Below are 15293 nucleotides of genomic sequence, written 5' to 3'. Positions count from 1 at the left end.
CTGTGTATGTGGAGAAACCAGAGCCATTGGGGGCCATCTAATGAACAGAATTCAGATTTTTTTTTTGGGGGGGGGGGCTTTTTTGCCTGCTGTTGAGAGAGAGATATTTTTTTTTAATAGCGTGTTTGATACTGACACTGCATTGAATCACACAGCTGTCTCCTGCGTTTGACAGGAGTCAAGTGCTGGCTGCTGCCAGGCAGAGCGGTAGCAAAGGGTGGTAGAAAAACCGTATTAAAGGCTGCCTATATGCTCCCCAAAACAGAAGAGGAAACTTGGAGTGATTGTATTAAAACTGAATTGACTTTTAGGCTATATTCCATTTTACCAGGATTGCTTGTTCTCTGCTGCTAGAGATAGATCAGAAGTGAATAACTGGTAGGAAACGAATACCAAAATCGAGCCAAGAGCAGTAGGATTGCTTTTGTGTCATGGGATGGCTTGCTAGGCATGCAGATGTGTTCCAGGGAGATCTAGTGTAAGATCCAGGGAGGTCCGGCGATCCCCCTTGGGCTGTTTTCAGCCTGGAGCAGGGGTTCAGCCGCTGCTGCTGGGAGAGCAGTTCTGCCAAAGGGGCGCAGGCTGCAGCCCCGTCCGGAGAGTCGTCATGTTTATGTTGCAAGAAGTTCCTGCAGCCCTGATTTCCCTTGCCTAGAGAAGTCTGGTGTGGAGAAGGAGGGAGTATGTTGGGTTCTGGTCCTTCTTTGGGATTTTGAGTGGTGCTGTAATGTGACTAACAATAAAACTAGGAGCTAGTTCATTCTGAGAGTTTAAGCAAAAAATCTGTTAACAAAATTGCTGACCAAACCCAGGAATCTGCTACAAATTATGGTAGTTTTACTGGTGCAATTTGGATGAATTTAATTATTCTGAGTCCCTTCCCACCTCTGGTAAATAAACTCCATTGATAATGATCTCCTTTTATAAACTGATGCAAGGCATTCATTGATTCTGCATTTGTTCATGCCAGCTACAAAATCTTAATAATGGGAGAGCTTTATTGTCTGTTATACCCTACTACAATTCAGAAAGTTTAGTTCTGAAAAGATATGGAGTGGAAAAAGCTTCTTTCATCTATTTTGATTTTTCTATGTCCTTTCAATCTTGTGAAATAGGCAATAACATAAAATTTTTCAGGTAACCATGATAAGAGAATACAGGGGAAAAATAAACAAAAATAAAAGAAGAAAAAATCCTATTGCCTTAGAAATAAGTTACAATCTTTAATGTATTCATGGTAATATGAATCTCTTATACATGCCTTTCATCAACTCCATATATTCTTTTTATTTGATTATCCCCTAGTGCCCTTCTCAGGGACTCAAAACAGGCCTACCTCTTCCTCGCCTCAGTCTGAGACATACATCATTATTTTAACCACAGGTTTTCTTCCAAACTTATCTGTTCAGCCAAACTTGTCTGTATCATCCAATAATAAATGTAACGCTATCGAGAGTAAAATATTTCGATCAGTTTTACTCTTTCTCCCTAAATAGCCGTCAGTCTTTTGAAGCGTGTATTCCCTTCTCTGTCAAGTTCCCTCTTACCAAAACTTTTTCAAGGAGTCCTTAAATGGGCCCATTCATTACCAGCAGAAACGGCAGGAAAGATTCCTGCAGCCCTTTTGTCAGCAGACAAAGTTCTCTTGAGGCTCTGGCTGCGTGATGGTTGGATTACGCAGCACTGAGGCTATGAGAGCTGATTTAGCAAGGCTCTTGGTCTCCCAAGAATTGTTGCTCCGCTTGGGCAGCCCATTCGCCACCTCTGGCGTCCATCATTCAGGGAGGCTTAGGCTGGCGTCGTTCCTCTGGGCCAGGCAGAAAAGCAGAGTGCAGCTGCAGCAGGACTACTTCTCCAGCCTTCCGAAAGTCCATTGGAGTGGCTGTTGGACAAAGAATAAAGGGAAACATAATAGAAATGCGGGTAGCAGTGGTATTTGATGCAGTAGAAGTATTCCTTTCTCGAGCAGTGTCACAGCACTACCCAGTGAACGTGAGATGGAGCATCTCTCTGGCTCCCCAGTCGTACAAATCCAGCCGGGGTGGATTCAAGGAACTCTTCTTTTCTCCACGGTGTAACTTATTTCTGATTTCTCTCCTTGCACCATTTTACGCAGCCAGGCAAGGAAGATTAGGGAGATTATCTTTGGGATATTTGCCATCCAATTACCTTGATTGTACTTAAGAGATTACAGGGGTATAAATGTGGTGCAACTGGAGGTCAAGGCTGAGACTACACAGCATTCAGTGCTTACAACTGTAGTGCTTCTGCACATTTATTCCTCATGATTCTCTGTTTAATTTATCACTTGCTTCAAGTTAACATATTGCCCAACCACAGCATTAAAAGATCGCAGAGGGGCAAAATTCTGACGTTGGACTGAAAATTGTAAGACGTGAAAAACAGGAATTTTGAAGTTCTTTTTTATTTGCCTTATTGACTAAAATGCCACAGTCCTGCCCGTGTAGCATTTTATCGCCTGTGCTGAATGTTGCCTACAGTGTTTTCACTTAATTATATTTCCCATGTCATCAGCACATTGTACTACCCAAAGGAGCGTTGGCTTGCTGTACGATCCTTGTAATCTTCTATATCCTTCTGTCTTCAAGGTGTAATTGTATTTATTTGTGTCATAGGGTTTCTTAGCATGGTTAGTAATATAGTAAACCATATAGAGCATTTATTGAATATAAAATTCTATGAAGTATTAGCAGACTTACAGGCTGATGAGTTACTAAGTGTAGATGGTAAGGGGCTGTATACAGTGAAAACAATCATAGAATCATAGAATCAGTGAGGTTGGAAGGGACCTTTAAGATCATCAAGTCCAACCGTTAACCTACCCTGATAAAAAAAACCACCACTTCTAAACCATGTCCCTAAGCACCTCATCTACCCTTTTCTTAAACACCTCCAGGGATGGTGAATCCACCACCTCTCTGGGCAGCCTATTCCAATGTTTAATAACCCTTTCAGTGAAAAAATGCTTCCTAATATCCAATCTAAACTTCCCCTGACATAACTTGAACCCGTTTCCTCTTGTCCTATCACTTGTCACCAGGGAGAAGAGGTCAGCTCCCAAACCCTAACCCTAACCCTAAATGTATTTCTCTTCCCTTCTTCCTCTAAACCTCTTTCCTCCCACCTATTCTCAGCTCTCAAAAACTCAACTCTTTAAATTGTTTAGTGATCTTGTGCTTCTTGACTGACACTTGATTTTTGATTTGGTGTTCATTCAGCCTTCTGTGAAAACAGACTCTACTGCATTAAAAGCAGATAATTTTGGAAAAATATTAGACTGATCATGTTGGTATCTCTGTGTTTAAAGTAAAGAAATAATTCTCAAGCAGTGTGGAAGTTTTTTAAGAAGTAATATTTGATATTTTGTTTGTACTTGCTGGAAGAGTTCTTGGATGCTTGCTTTCCATTGCATGGCTGAATGTGCAGTTACGTCGGTGTTGTGTGCACACCCTCAGACTCACATATTTTGTTTAATAGACCGAGTTTGTCCATGTGATACGATGTTTCTTTGAAGTGGTGCTCATCTAACATGTCTAATTATTTCTAGTATCACTTTGAAACTGTCTTTGTGTTTATTTGAACAATTGTGTTCTCTGCTGCTGATGTAAGGTACAAACACAGCAGCTTACAAGTCCCTGAGAGGGCAGGAGTCGTATGACCTGTCACTGGATGCCTTGTTTAATCATACCAGTTTTTAATATGCAGTCTTTGATCACTTTCAGGATTTGTTTAGCATTTTTGTAGGAAAGTAATTCTGATCCAAAGGGTTTCAACAGAATTCCTTAATTCTAATTCCATGATCAAGTGGAAATTCTTATTTGTCTGGAAATTGTTTACTTTCTTCAGCATAGTTAAGAAATTATAGCTCTTGAATTAAAAAACAAAACCAAACAAAAAAACGAATAAGAAAACCAAAACAAAAAACAGAACAAAGCCCCAAAAACTCAAATCCTGTCTTTTTAATGATATTTCTATTTGTATGGGTAACATTTCAAGTGATCTCAATAAAGGTGTGTTTTTATTTTCCACTATTTTCACAGGATCTCACAGACAATAGACATGGAAAGGATCTTGAGAGGTCCTCTTCCAAAACAGTCATCTGCCTAAACCAGTCCTGACAGATATTTGTCTAATCTACTCTTAACTTCCGAGGATGAAGATTACCTCCCTAAGCATTTTATCCTCATTGTGTATGACTGCCCCATACTATAGAAGGATATTCTGATGTCTAACCTAAATCTCCTTAGCTGCGATTTATAGCCAGTATTTAACTGCAAGTAGACAGAAGACAGTTTATTCCATTTTCCTTGGGGTGGCTGTTTACATTATTTGAAGGCTGTTTTCTGTCTGCTCTCATCCGCCCATAGGGAACTGACCCGATGGACTTGATTGCATAGTGGATTTTTGAGTACTTTGCAGGCTTCTTCGGTTGCACATATAGGTAGACCTGGCCCTAGGTTGGCCTACTGTCTTGAACCTATGAGTATTTCCACAGATTTTTAGCGATGAACATACAGACATCTGTGGTTAGTGTGGTATATTACTCAGTGAAGAGATGAGGGTGAAGAAAACATTGTGACAAAGGAATTAGCAGAATATCGTGCAGAAGAAGCACCTTAGAAAACAGAACTAAAAATCTCATGGGGGATTTAGACATAAAAAAAAAAAAAAAAGGAGCTTTGGACAATACAGCTAGTAGCATTGGAAGTATTCTCAGAGCTGTAGAAAAGCTTACAACCTAGAAAGATGAGATAAAGCTAATGGAGAAAATTGGCTGGCAGACCGTAGGATGTTGTATATGGGAATGACAGCCTATTTCTGACACAAAGTGCCGTTGGTGAGGTTTGCAAAAACGAAAAGGAGAGAGAGAGGTGAGAACGATGAGAATGTGGATGCTTGGGTCAGCAAGACATGAGACAGAGCAGAAATAACGTAGTAGAGATGAGAGAAAGGATGTCCTTGGAGAAAAAGGCATGCCACAGAGAAAACAACATGGTGGTTATGGCAAACCTGGAGAAAGATTCTGTCTCAGCACACCCAAAAGTACCCAGACTCTCTCATTTGAGCATGAAAATGAAAGGGAAGGACAAGAACTCAAATACTGAATGTATCTAAAAAGCAGCGTGGAGATAAACAAAAATCTGAGTAGTGATAATAAATGTTCTGAATTCTGAAGACCTCTACCATCAGTAAAGAAGATCTTTATAAATGAATTTGAATAAATCATGTGTGAATAGCATAATTAGAGACAAATTAGATGATCAGCGGGATTTTGAGTAGCCTGCAGAATGTGGAGAGAGAAAGCATGAGGTCCAGCAAGAAGGCAATTGCAGTAGTCCAAGCATGAAATCATCAAAGAATGAATGCTTTCCATATAGGATCTGCTGAGATTACAGCCTGAGATAGCATCTGTGGCCATGAATTAGGTAAAGCTGTATAAACTCAGATCCCTTGAATCAAGATATTTCTTCTGTCTCAGATGTCTTTGCTAGTTGACTCTTTACTGACCGTAAGTTCTGTCTAGCACTATTTGTTGATATCCCATCTTCGTGTGCTTGTCATCTGTTGAGCAGCGTATGTCATGTCAGTAAGAGCGACATGACAATTTAGCTTTGTTTTAGCTAGATTTTCAACAGTCTGTGTCGTTCAGGAATTTTAAAGATATCATGCATGCAATTTGCAGTTTTCGTTGCTTTGTCTGTTAGTTTTCTCAGAAGATCATATCATGATTGTAGACAGAAAGTGTTGTGCAGGATTCTTGCAAGTTAGTATAACTGAAGGACTGTTTTGCTTCTTGAGGGAAAGAGAAATCACTGCAAAAAGAAATAGTAGTAAGGCGGAACTAGAAATCTGACAGAGTAAATTCTGAACAGAAGGAACAAAGTTCAAAGAAGTGGAAAGGCAATTTGCCTTGCTAAAACCAGGATCCATTAAGTTCTTGCCTCAGAAAAAAATGGCATCAAACAGTCTGAGCGTACAAACCTCTTTCTTGGTAACAGTCACTACCAAGAGAAAAGTAAGCCCTCATTTGCTGCCGTAAACTTCTCCAGTCCAATCGCTCTTTCTTTCACCTGAACCATCCAGTCTGCCCAAAATTAATCTTCCTGACCTTTTGCACCAAGTGGTTTAGCTCTCTGTGTGGTGCTTTTGCTGCCTCAGCATCTCCCACCCCACCCTGAGACATGAGTACTGCAACTGTGCCACCACCACAGGCCACCCATGTAACCACTGCCACCCCACCCGAGCTTGGGGCAAGGAAAACACCTTCCTGGAGTTTTGCATTTGTTTATGGCACTGTATAAATGTTTTATCATAAGAATGTAGATGATAATTTTGCTGAAAGCTCCTGGCATCACTGGAGAGTAAGGGTTTTCTAGAGGTTTTCACGTGAAAAAAAGAAGTTTCTTCACTCCACGCTTCACTATCTGCTTCACTTCCATCCCTACTTAATGGATAATCATGAGAGCTTTTCTCACGCTGCAAAAGAGAAGGTGAATTCAGTATTAGATGTGGTGTAATGTGGGCTACTCAGCCATATATTTAAGGCAGGATGAAGCGTTCTGTACATGTAGGAGGTTTTTTTAAAGAACCTGTTGGGATCAGTTGCTGTGTTTTGCTGGCATTTCTGTCGCAGAACAGTTACTATTTCGTACTCAGATGGAAAGAATTGAAGTTCTGCCTGACTCTGCTTCTGAGTAATTTTTGAGTACAAGAGGAAAGAGATTTATTAACGGGATGCTAAACAAAAACCTACTTTAGTACACAGTTCAACAAGAAAGTCTTTGAAAACAACATTGAGCTGTCATTGATAGGAAACTCATTTAGGTTCCTTTCTGTTGAGATGTGTCAGATGTAAAAATACTTCAAATTTAACTAAACGAATACTTATTTAAAAATCATCTTTTATTCATATTAGAATTCTTTCCGTTGTATTATTTTATTTTTTTTATGTCTCTTTTTTTTAAGTGCCTCAACTGAATCATGCATGTTGCCTAAAGCGTGACTGCCATGCTTTGCCAAGTATTCATTGTTTCTCAGTGTTACTCACATTTTCTTCAGTCTTAACTGGATTCTTACAGAGTTTGTTTTATTTCTCTCTTAGTTCTACAAAGTTGTTTTCTTGATACATATTTTTGAAGCCAATTTTCCCCAGCTCATATCCTCTTGACATTATGGTGGCTTTATTTCATATTCACTCCATTGTCTTAGTTTTTTTTTCAGTAATAAGGTGACCAGAGCTGTATATAGTTTCTCAATTAAGTACCAAAGTCGTAGTTTACAAGCTTTCAGTCTCCGTGACTAGTTGTCATTTCATATGTAGCCCCAACATCTGCCTTTATGCTGCCATATCCTGTTGCAAACTCATGTCCTTTTATTTTTCTGTTTGCTAAGCTTAGTTCAGTGTTGCGAGTTCCTGATTTATTTCTTCTGTTTAATATTAGTGTTAAATTATTTTCCCCAGCTGTGCATTTTTTGTCTGAGAAGTTTGGAGTGAAGAATCTGGGAAAACTGAAAGAAAGCTGTTGCAGTATCCACGCCTGAAATTCTTGAGAAATGAATGCAGAATGTTGATTCTCATGTTATTATTGTTGAATATTGAAGTGGATCTGTCTACATAGATAGATAAATGTGTTATGTACTATAATATACATGATCTGTTTGCATGATATATACTACTTCCTATGTGTAATTGCTGTAAATTATATCTGATCCTCTTTGTGCTATGTTATGCTTTACCCTGGACAAAACAGTTCTTAATTCTTTAGGTACCTGGGGATTATTTTTTTAGATTATCTTTGTTTATGTTGTTTCAGTTTTCTGTTGACTCTCATCCAGATCTTGGAAAATCATTTGCTTTTTTTTTTTTTTTTTTTCCTTTCCATTTTTCATTTTTCCTTCTTTTCGGGAAGTCATTTCCCATGAAAGCCAAAGCAGATCACAGCTTTTGCACATTCATGATTTTGGGTCTTCACTAAGCTGGTTTGCACTCTGATAATCTGTAGCCAGAAGGCACTGACTGACCACCTTGGAGTGGGGGGATACAGCACGGTGATTAGTATTATGTTGAGACATTACTGCCACTGAACTTTCAGATGCGTTTCTTTCCTCCTTCCCTCCCCTGCCCCCCGTATTCAGCTCTCCTGGCCAACTTATTGTTTGTAAAACAGAAATGGTGAGAAAATGAGTCATTTTGTATCTTATTTTTTTCTACAGGATTTACAGATAATCAGTACAGATGAAAACCAGGTGTTTGTGGCTGTTCAGGAGTGGTACCAGACAGACACGTACAACCTGTACCAGTCTGACCCGCAAGGTGTTTACTATTCTATCCTGCTGGAGAACGTCCGGAGCACAAAGCAGCCAGAAGAGAACGTCCTGATAGATATTCTGGAGGTAGGTCTTTATCTCTTCCCATCTGTGTAGTCTGGGTGGAGTTTTATTTTGTTTTTATTTTGTTGGCGTATAATTAATTTTGCATTAATGTATTTTCACAGTTATCTTTAATGTAAAAAGGCTAGCATTTCTTTCTTATTCGTAGTGCATCGTTAATACATACATGTTTCCCTCTTGCCCTCTTAATGTGTTGTATGCTCTAAGAACTAGATTCTTGGTATGGGATTCCATGGATGTGCAAAACCAGAATTGGCTGAGGTTGTGGGGGTTTTTTTTTAGGGTATTGAAAAGTGAAGCTGGCAGCACAATTTATTATAAGTAAGAAGTTATGCAGCTGCCTATGTACAGGTTTTTTTTTTCTAGGTGACTCAGTGATATGCTTCCTGACTTAGAGCAGGACATCTTTTAGCCAGTAGGGTCTTAAATAGTAATCCTGCGAGCCTTGTGCTACGTTGTGTCAGCTCAGACAAGGGAAGAACCAACAAAATCAGATACTGAATAGCAAATCCATTTGCTTTCAGTAGGTGTCTTGTGCCAACAGTATTTACTATGAGACAAACTCATCTGTAAACAAATCTATCTTGGGTTTTAACATCAGCGCACTTAGCAAAAGAAAAGACTGAAGATTACAGTGTTTGGGAAGAGTAGCACAAACTGTTATCAATTCCATTCCTGTTGATGATGACATTTAAGTGTAATAAGGTGTTATTGTGGTTTGACCCCAGCTGGCAACTAGGACCACGCAGCCATTCACTCGTTCCCCCTGTGCTCCCCACCCCCCCAGTAGGACAGGGAGAAAAGGAAGAAAAAGGAAAAAAAAGAAAGAAAGAAAGAAAGAAACCCCAAACCTCATGGGTTGAGATAAATACAGTTTAATAGAACAGTAATGGAAGAGAAAATAATAATAGTAAAAGAATATACAAAAAAAAGTGATGTAATACAATTGCTCACCGCCCAATGATCGATTGCCCAGCCCCTCCCAAGCAGTGACTGCGGATTCCCACCCCCTGGCCAACCCCCATTTATATACTAAGCGTGATGTCTATGGTATAGAATATTCCATCGGCCAACTTATCCTGTCTATGCTTCCTCTCAGCTTCTATGGGAAGCTGAAAAAATCCTTGACTTAATATAAGCGTTCCTTAGCAACAACTGAACAATAACTAAAACAATATGTATTATCAACATCATTCTCATACTAAATCCGAAATACAGCAGCTACTAGAAAGAAAATTGTCTCTATCCCAGCTGAAACTAGGACATGTGTACGTTTGTTCTGGTTCTGTTCTTTGTTGTAGCACGTAGCACTGGCCATTGTCAGGGTATTAAACTAATGGACCTTTGGTCTGACACAGTTTGGCCACTGTTACTCTCTGCCTGCTGTTAGTTAAAAAAAATCTTTATAAATGCACTAGACTAATCTGGAAAAGGTTTGTAGTAATTCAGGGTACAATTCATACACTTACAGAGCTGTTAAATGGCGGTAATTAGACTCTTCTTGGTGGGGGAAAATGATTGTAGTTTTTTTGCCCCTTATCTGCTACATCTTTGTTTAGCTTTTCTTTCCAAATGGCTATAGTAAAACAAAAAGGTGTATCATTACCAATGATTATTTTCTAGGCTCTACCTTTTTAGAAATTAGGCTTCTTAATGAGTGAAGCTACACATTGTGTGCAGCCGCATTCCCACAGGGTGATTTATTGAGAGCGTTAGTTTGCAGCTCTCTGCTCCTGGTCACTCCAGAGGGATGCAAAGCTAAAGGGAAGTCGAGTGCAATCTCTTCTCCCTGCGTCACCTCTAGCATGTCATTTCAGATAAGTTGTACAAAGATGCCACCCCTGGCTGTCCTTTTGTCTACAAGAGTTATTTACTTTATTCAGTAAATTATTGTGGGTGCTGGATTAATTTGTAGGGTTGCATTAAAAAGGAAATGTGTACATGATAAAGCATAATTGAAAAACAATACATGTGGAGCCACACAATTCAATTTTTTAGAGCTATTTTTGGAATAGAGCTGCATTATGGAATACTTTTATTTGCTTACAATGAGAAAGCCTACACCTTCCAGATAGCTTATACAATAAATAATTAGTGGTCATCTTTACTAGAATGTGATCAAGTATTTACATCTACAAGTAACGTCTGGATTATTTACGCAGTACTAAATAGCTACTAAATAAAACAGGTACTGCAGTCCTTGAGGATGGGATTTTTTTGGTCTAGTCTGGGTTTTATCTCCAGGCATTTTAATGCAGGTATCCCATCTTGGGAAGAGGAATCTTCAGTGCAACACAGAGACAGTCCTCAATCGTTTACAATTTCTCTTTCCACCAGTGCCTAATTCTCCTTAAAATTTGGACTGTTCATTTTCGTTATCTTCTGCTGCCCTGACTTCATCTTTGATTTGTACATCTGCTATAAAATCTTTTATAGGTTTCTACCTGTCTGCATTCATTTTCTATTATAAGCTTTATCTTTTTTTTTTTTTTTTTTGTACCATATTTCTTCTCATGTTGTGTGTGAGAAAGGGGAGTAATTCCCAAATACTTGTTCAAAGAAGAAAAGAAAAAGGAAGGAGCACGCCCTTGAAATTTGTGACTGCACAAAAGGACCATGTCCTTGAAATTTTATCACGTGCTGCCAATGTGGACCACTCAGAAATTTGACATAGGCATATTTGCAAAAAGGGCATGCTAATGTAATACCTCTAGATAGGATCTTGTTATGACTCCTCATATGGGTAAGAGCTACACAAGTTGCAGTACACATTCTTCATCCTTTTTTTCCCAAACAACAAATTGTATGTATTAAAATTTTAATCACAAACTTCTTTACATAGCTATATTTTTCGTATTTCAGTAACTGCTGCTAATAAACACTGTGGGGCCATCTGAGCTGTGCTTCTTGCTACCAAGTAGTATAGAATATTGTTTGGCTGTAAAACCAGTAATGTAATAATGCAGAAATTAATGTGTCACAGAATGCATAGTCATAGCAGAAAACCTGTTTAGAAAATAGGTTTATAAGGTACAAGGTGCTTTTCTAAGAGTGCTGGGGAAGCACTAACCCCTGAACTGTTTTGGCAAATAGACTCTCTGAGAGTCCAGTCCAAAGTCCAAAGAAAATCAAAGGAGAGGTACTTTTGAATTTCCTTGTGTTTTTCTGTCTTGGGTAGCTACTGGACTGCTTCTCAAAGTAACTGAACACTCAACAATATTGAAATGTCTTCTTTTCCATAGCACCTTATATTAATGTGAATCTTTGTTCTCCTTGGTAGAAAGTTGCTAATCTCCCAATTTAGGTTAGGGAACTGAGTCAAGGAGTAGAAAGTACAGAAGAATTTGGGTGCCTCGGCATCGCAGTTGAATCCAGAAGGTAGATTTGACATACAGCATTTACAGAAAGAATCGGGTGTGTATTTACATAGGTCACAGGACAAATAAAATAGAAAATGCTACAGGGGATGGGCTGTTTCAAAGCTGCCATTTTTTACACACCATAGTTTTATATTAGTTATTAGTTTTTAGGCTGATGCATCACTCCAAACATCATGCTTTTGAACTTGCTCTGAAGATAGATGCCTGGAACTTATTTATTATTTCAAGCAGGGTTTATGCCTTTCATTCACCATAGAACTGCTGAAGTACCAATCAGATTTTATTTGTTTTTAGAGCAGCAGTGAGAGAAGTTAACTGAGACACTGGAAGAAATTTTGTCATAACTTTTCTGTCTGATAGATTCAAACACTTATGTCCCACATTCTAGAGAGGAAAGGTTACTCTAGCACTTGGTTGGGTCAGAGATGGGAGTGGGAATGCAGAAGAATTTTAGCCTGACTCCCATTGAATGATTATATGGAATGATTAAATATTCGTTAAACAAGAACGAGAGAAAAAGAGAGGCAGAGACAGGAAAGAAAAATATTCCTGTTGCAGCAGTGGTTTTGCCATTCACAAATGAAGAGGGAAACCTCAGTTGCAGTCCCTGATCCAATTATTGTTTAAATATTTAATATTGTGTTCACTGGAAGAAAGACATGCACAGAAATCGAACCCCCAGTCTACCTTCCCGAGTTTGAACTGCCAGGCTTTCCAGTCGTATTCATGACTGTGCCATCTGTGGAAGATTGACTGTCTTGTCCCAGCAAGATGGGAGTGCTTTCAAAGTAAAGAAAACAGGTTTCTAGTTTCTTCCCTCCCCTTTCTTTTCTCACCTGCACTGCAAAGTAGTTGACTTTTATAATATGTCTCACTTGGAGGTGATTCTGAGCTTCCAGCATGCTGGATAGTAAACCAACCACACATGCAAGGCGCTTAAGGAAAAGGAACTCAAGAGGGAGTGGGGTATTGAAATGTCTATACAGAATTTGGCTATCTAAATGTAAACATATTTCCAAGTTCTAGGCTATTACCATAACCAGCAGAGTGTTCTTATTCTCTTGCAGATCGGTTCCTTAGAAAAAAAGCATATATTTATAAACAATAGGTATCAAACCTGTAGCCTGCTGGAAGGGATGCCTTCTCTTCACCCTAAATGCAGACTTTTGTTAAATTGTCAAAGGGAGCTTATAAGTAGTAGTTGGAAAGAAGGAAAAAATATTTCAGATACAAAATTAATAGTAAATCCAGGAATTAATCATGTCAGCAAGAGGCAAATATTCCTGATTATACGAAGAGCTGGCTATCTTGTGCATTCAGTTGCTATGAATGCTTCGGTTTTGTTAAATGTCAGCACATAAGCAGATTAGAGAGCTGTACTATGCTGGAAATGGTACACAGAATCCTAGAATTGTCTTTAGTTGGAAGGGACCTTTAACATCATTGAGTCCAACTATCAACCTAACACTGCCAAAACCACCACTAAACCATGTGCCTAAGCACCATGTCTACCCATCTTTTAAATACCTCCAGGGATGGTGATTCTACCACTTTCCTGGGCAACCATTTCCAATGTTTGACAACCCTTTTGGTGAAGAATTCTTTCCTAATATCCATCCTAAGCCTCCCCTGGCGTAACTTGAGGCCATTTACTCTTTTTGCTTGTTACTTGGGAGAAGAGATCGACCCCCACCTCACTACAACCTCCTTTCAGGTAGTTGTAGAGAGCAATAAGGTCTCCCCTGAGCCTGCCATATGAGTTGAAACACATTTTCAAGAATTTTTAAAAAATTCAAAAAGCCTCATAAATAATTGCAAGGGAAACAAGAACACTCTTAAGGAAACTTTTGAATGTAATACAAGATCTTATCTCATGCCATTGGGTAGAATATTATCACATAACATAAATGTTAGGGCTAGAACTAAACATATTAAGGTGCTATTACTGTCAGGTTGCTTCTAAAAATTATCCCCGTTAACTTTGACGCTCTGACTTGTAATAATTTTCAAATACAGATTTTTTTTTAAATAAAGTAACAAAGTTTGCCCAAAAGAACAGGGAGCCTGTAAACTTTTTTTTTTTTTTCGTTCTTTCCCCCAGAGGTTAAACAGGTGAAGGGAGGCTGAATGTGTGAAGGTAGGCTGAGGGTGGAAGCATTTAAGATACTTGAGAGGTTGATTCAGCCCTCACTGTTTCTTCCCTGGATGATCTGTCTGCATTTATTTCCTACAAAAGACAATTTTGCTTCCTAATTCAGTGTTATTTTGAAAAATATTATACTGTATTTTGTTATTGTAACCTATTTGTGTACTATTTATATGATATGGGTCATATGACTTGAGTGTAAAAGTCAGGTTGCTGTTATAAATTGCTTACATCATTTGTAGAACAACGTTTTAGAGATGCCCATATTTAAAAAAAATGCAGAACCGTAAGTGTAACAGTAGTGTACAGTAGGGCCATGCTATTGTAACTTTCATATTTTGCTGTATGAACTACATGTAATTTGATTAGCCTTCTGACATTGAGAGAACTGTATATCCTTTTTAAATACATTTGGAAATGCAAGTCAGTTAATAATTATCCTCCCCTTCCCCCATTCACCCTTTCCTCTTTTCCTTTTGCCTTCCCTTATTTTTTTTATTAAGGTATTATTCACTTTCCTACTGGAGAAACTACCTGAGGTACCCAGTTCAGAGCCACAGAAGAGCAGCTAATCAGGGATAATGCTTGTTGAAAAAAAAAAAAAAAAGTGTATGTGCTGGTCTTTAACCCTCTTTCCTGTATGATCCAGGTCAGAGGTGTAAAAGGAGTCTTTCTGGCCAACCAGAAAATTGATGGGAAAGTTACAACTCTGATAACCTACAACAAAGGCCGTGACTGGGATTTTCTAAACCCTCCAGACGTTGACATGAATGGCAAACCGACAAACTGCAAACCTGTAAGTGGTTCTTTTTAGCCTCTCCTTTCTCTAAAGTGCACAAGAACTGTTTGTGTGGCAGGATGTGCAGTAGTTCCAACAGCCCGAGAGCTTTGCAGCAAGTTTACCAGCCAAACTAGTAGGCAAGTATACTTGTGTTACACAGCGATGGTTTCACAAGCTGTTAGTCCAGTCATCTTGTAGCGTGAGTAGTCATGGCCCCGTCTTTAGCACTGCATTTCTTAATATAGACCTTACTTTGACACAAAGAAGATGTTTTCTCTTGTGTGTGAGCCACACAACTGAGTTCAGAACAGTCAGGACAAGAGTCATTTGTCTCTGGATATAAGGGGCACATAATCAGTCAAACAGAGCTTACCAATACTTTTTCTCTTTCCATCTTTCATATTTTTGTTTCATCTTAAACCAAGGTAACCCTTGCTTCCCTGTTAAAGGGAACTCTTGACAGTTGCTTGAAAATAAACACCACAGATAACTGCCTGAAAAAGGCCTTTCTTTTTGTAAGATAATGCTGTTTCAGTTTGTTAGGTGTCCCAGCTACCCATAATATTTTGTTATC

At 38.8% G+C, this 15293-nt stretch overlaps 1 protein-coding gene across 1 annotated transcript in view; it reads left to right on the top strand.

Annotated features, from left to right (window-relative positions):
* SORCS2 (sortilin related VPS10 domain containing receptor 2) overlaps positions 1-15293 on the top strand; it is a gene marked incomplete at both ends in the record, with an annotated part of 571047 nt that overhangs the window by 487477 nt on the left and 68277 nt on the right. The window contains 2 exons of the mRNA XM_082482792.1: positions 8236-8415; positions 14588-14734. Of these exons, the coding sequence (XP_082338918.1) occupies positions 8236-8415; positions 14588-14734 (327 nt within the window). The remainder of the gene's footprint in view (positions 1-8235; positions 8416-14587; positions 14735-15293) is intronic.

The sequence above is a fragment of the Vanellus vanellus genome (assembly GCF_965231255.1).
Source record: "Vanellus vanellus genome assembly, chromosome: 4".
Taxonomy (NCBI): Eukaryota; Metazoa; Chordata; class Aves; order Charadriiformes; family Charadriidae; genus Vanellus; species Vanellus vanellus.
The sequence above is the reverse complement of the archived record's forward strand: the minus strand, read 5'-3'. Positions and strand labels throughout refer to the sequence as shown.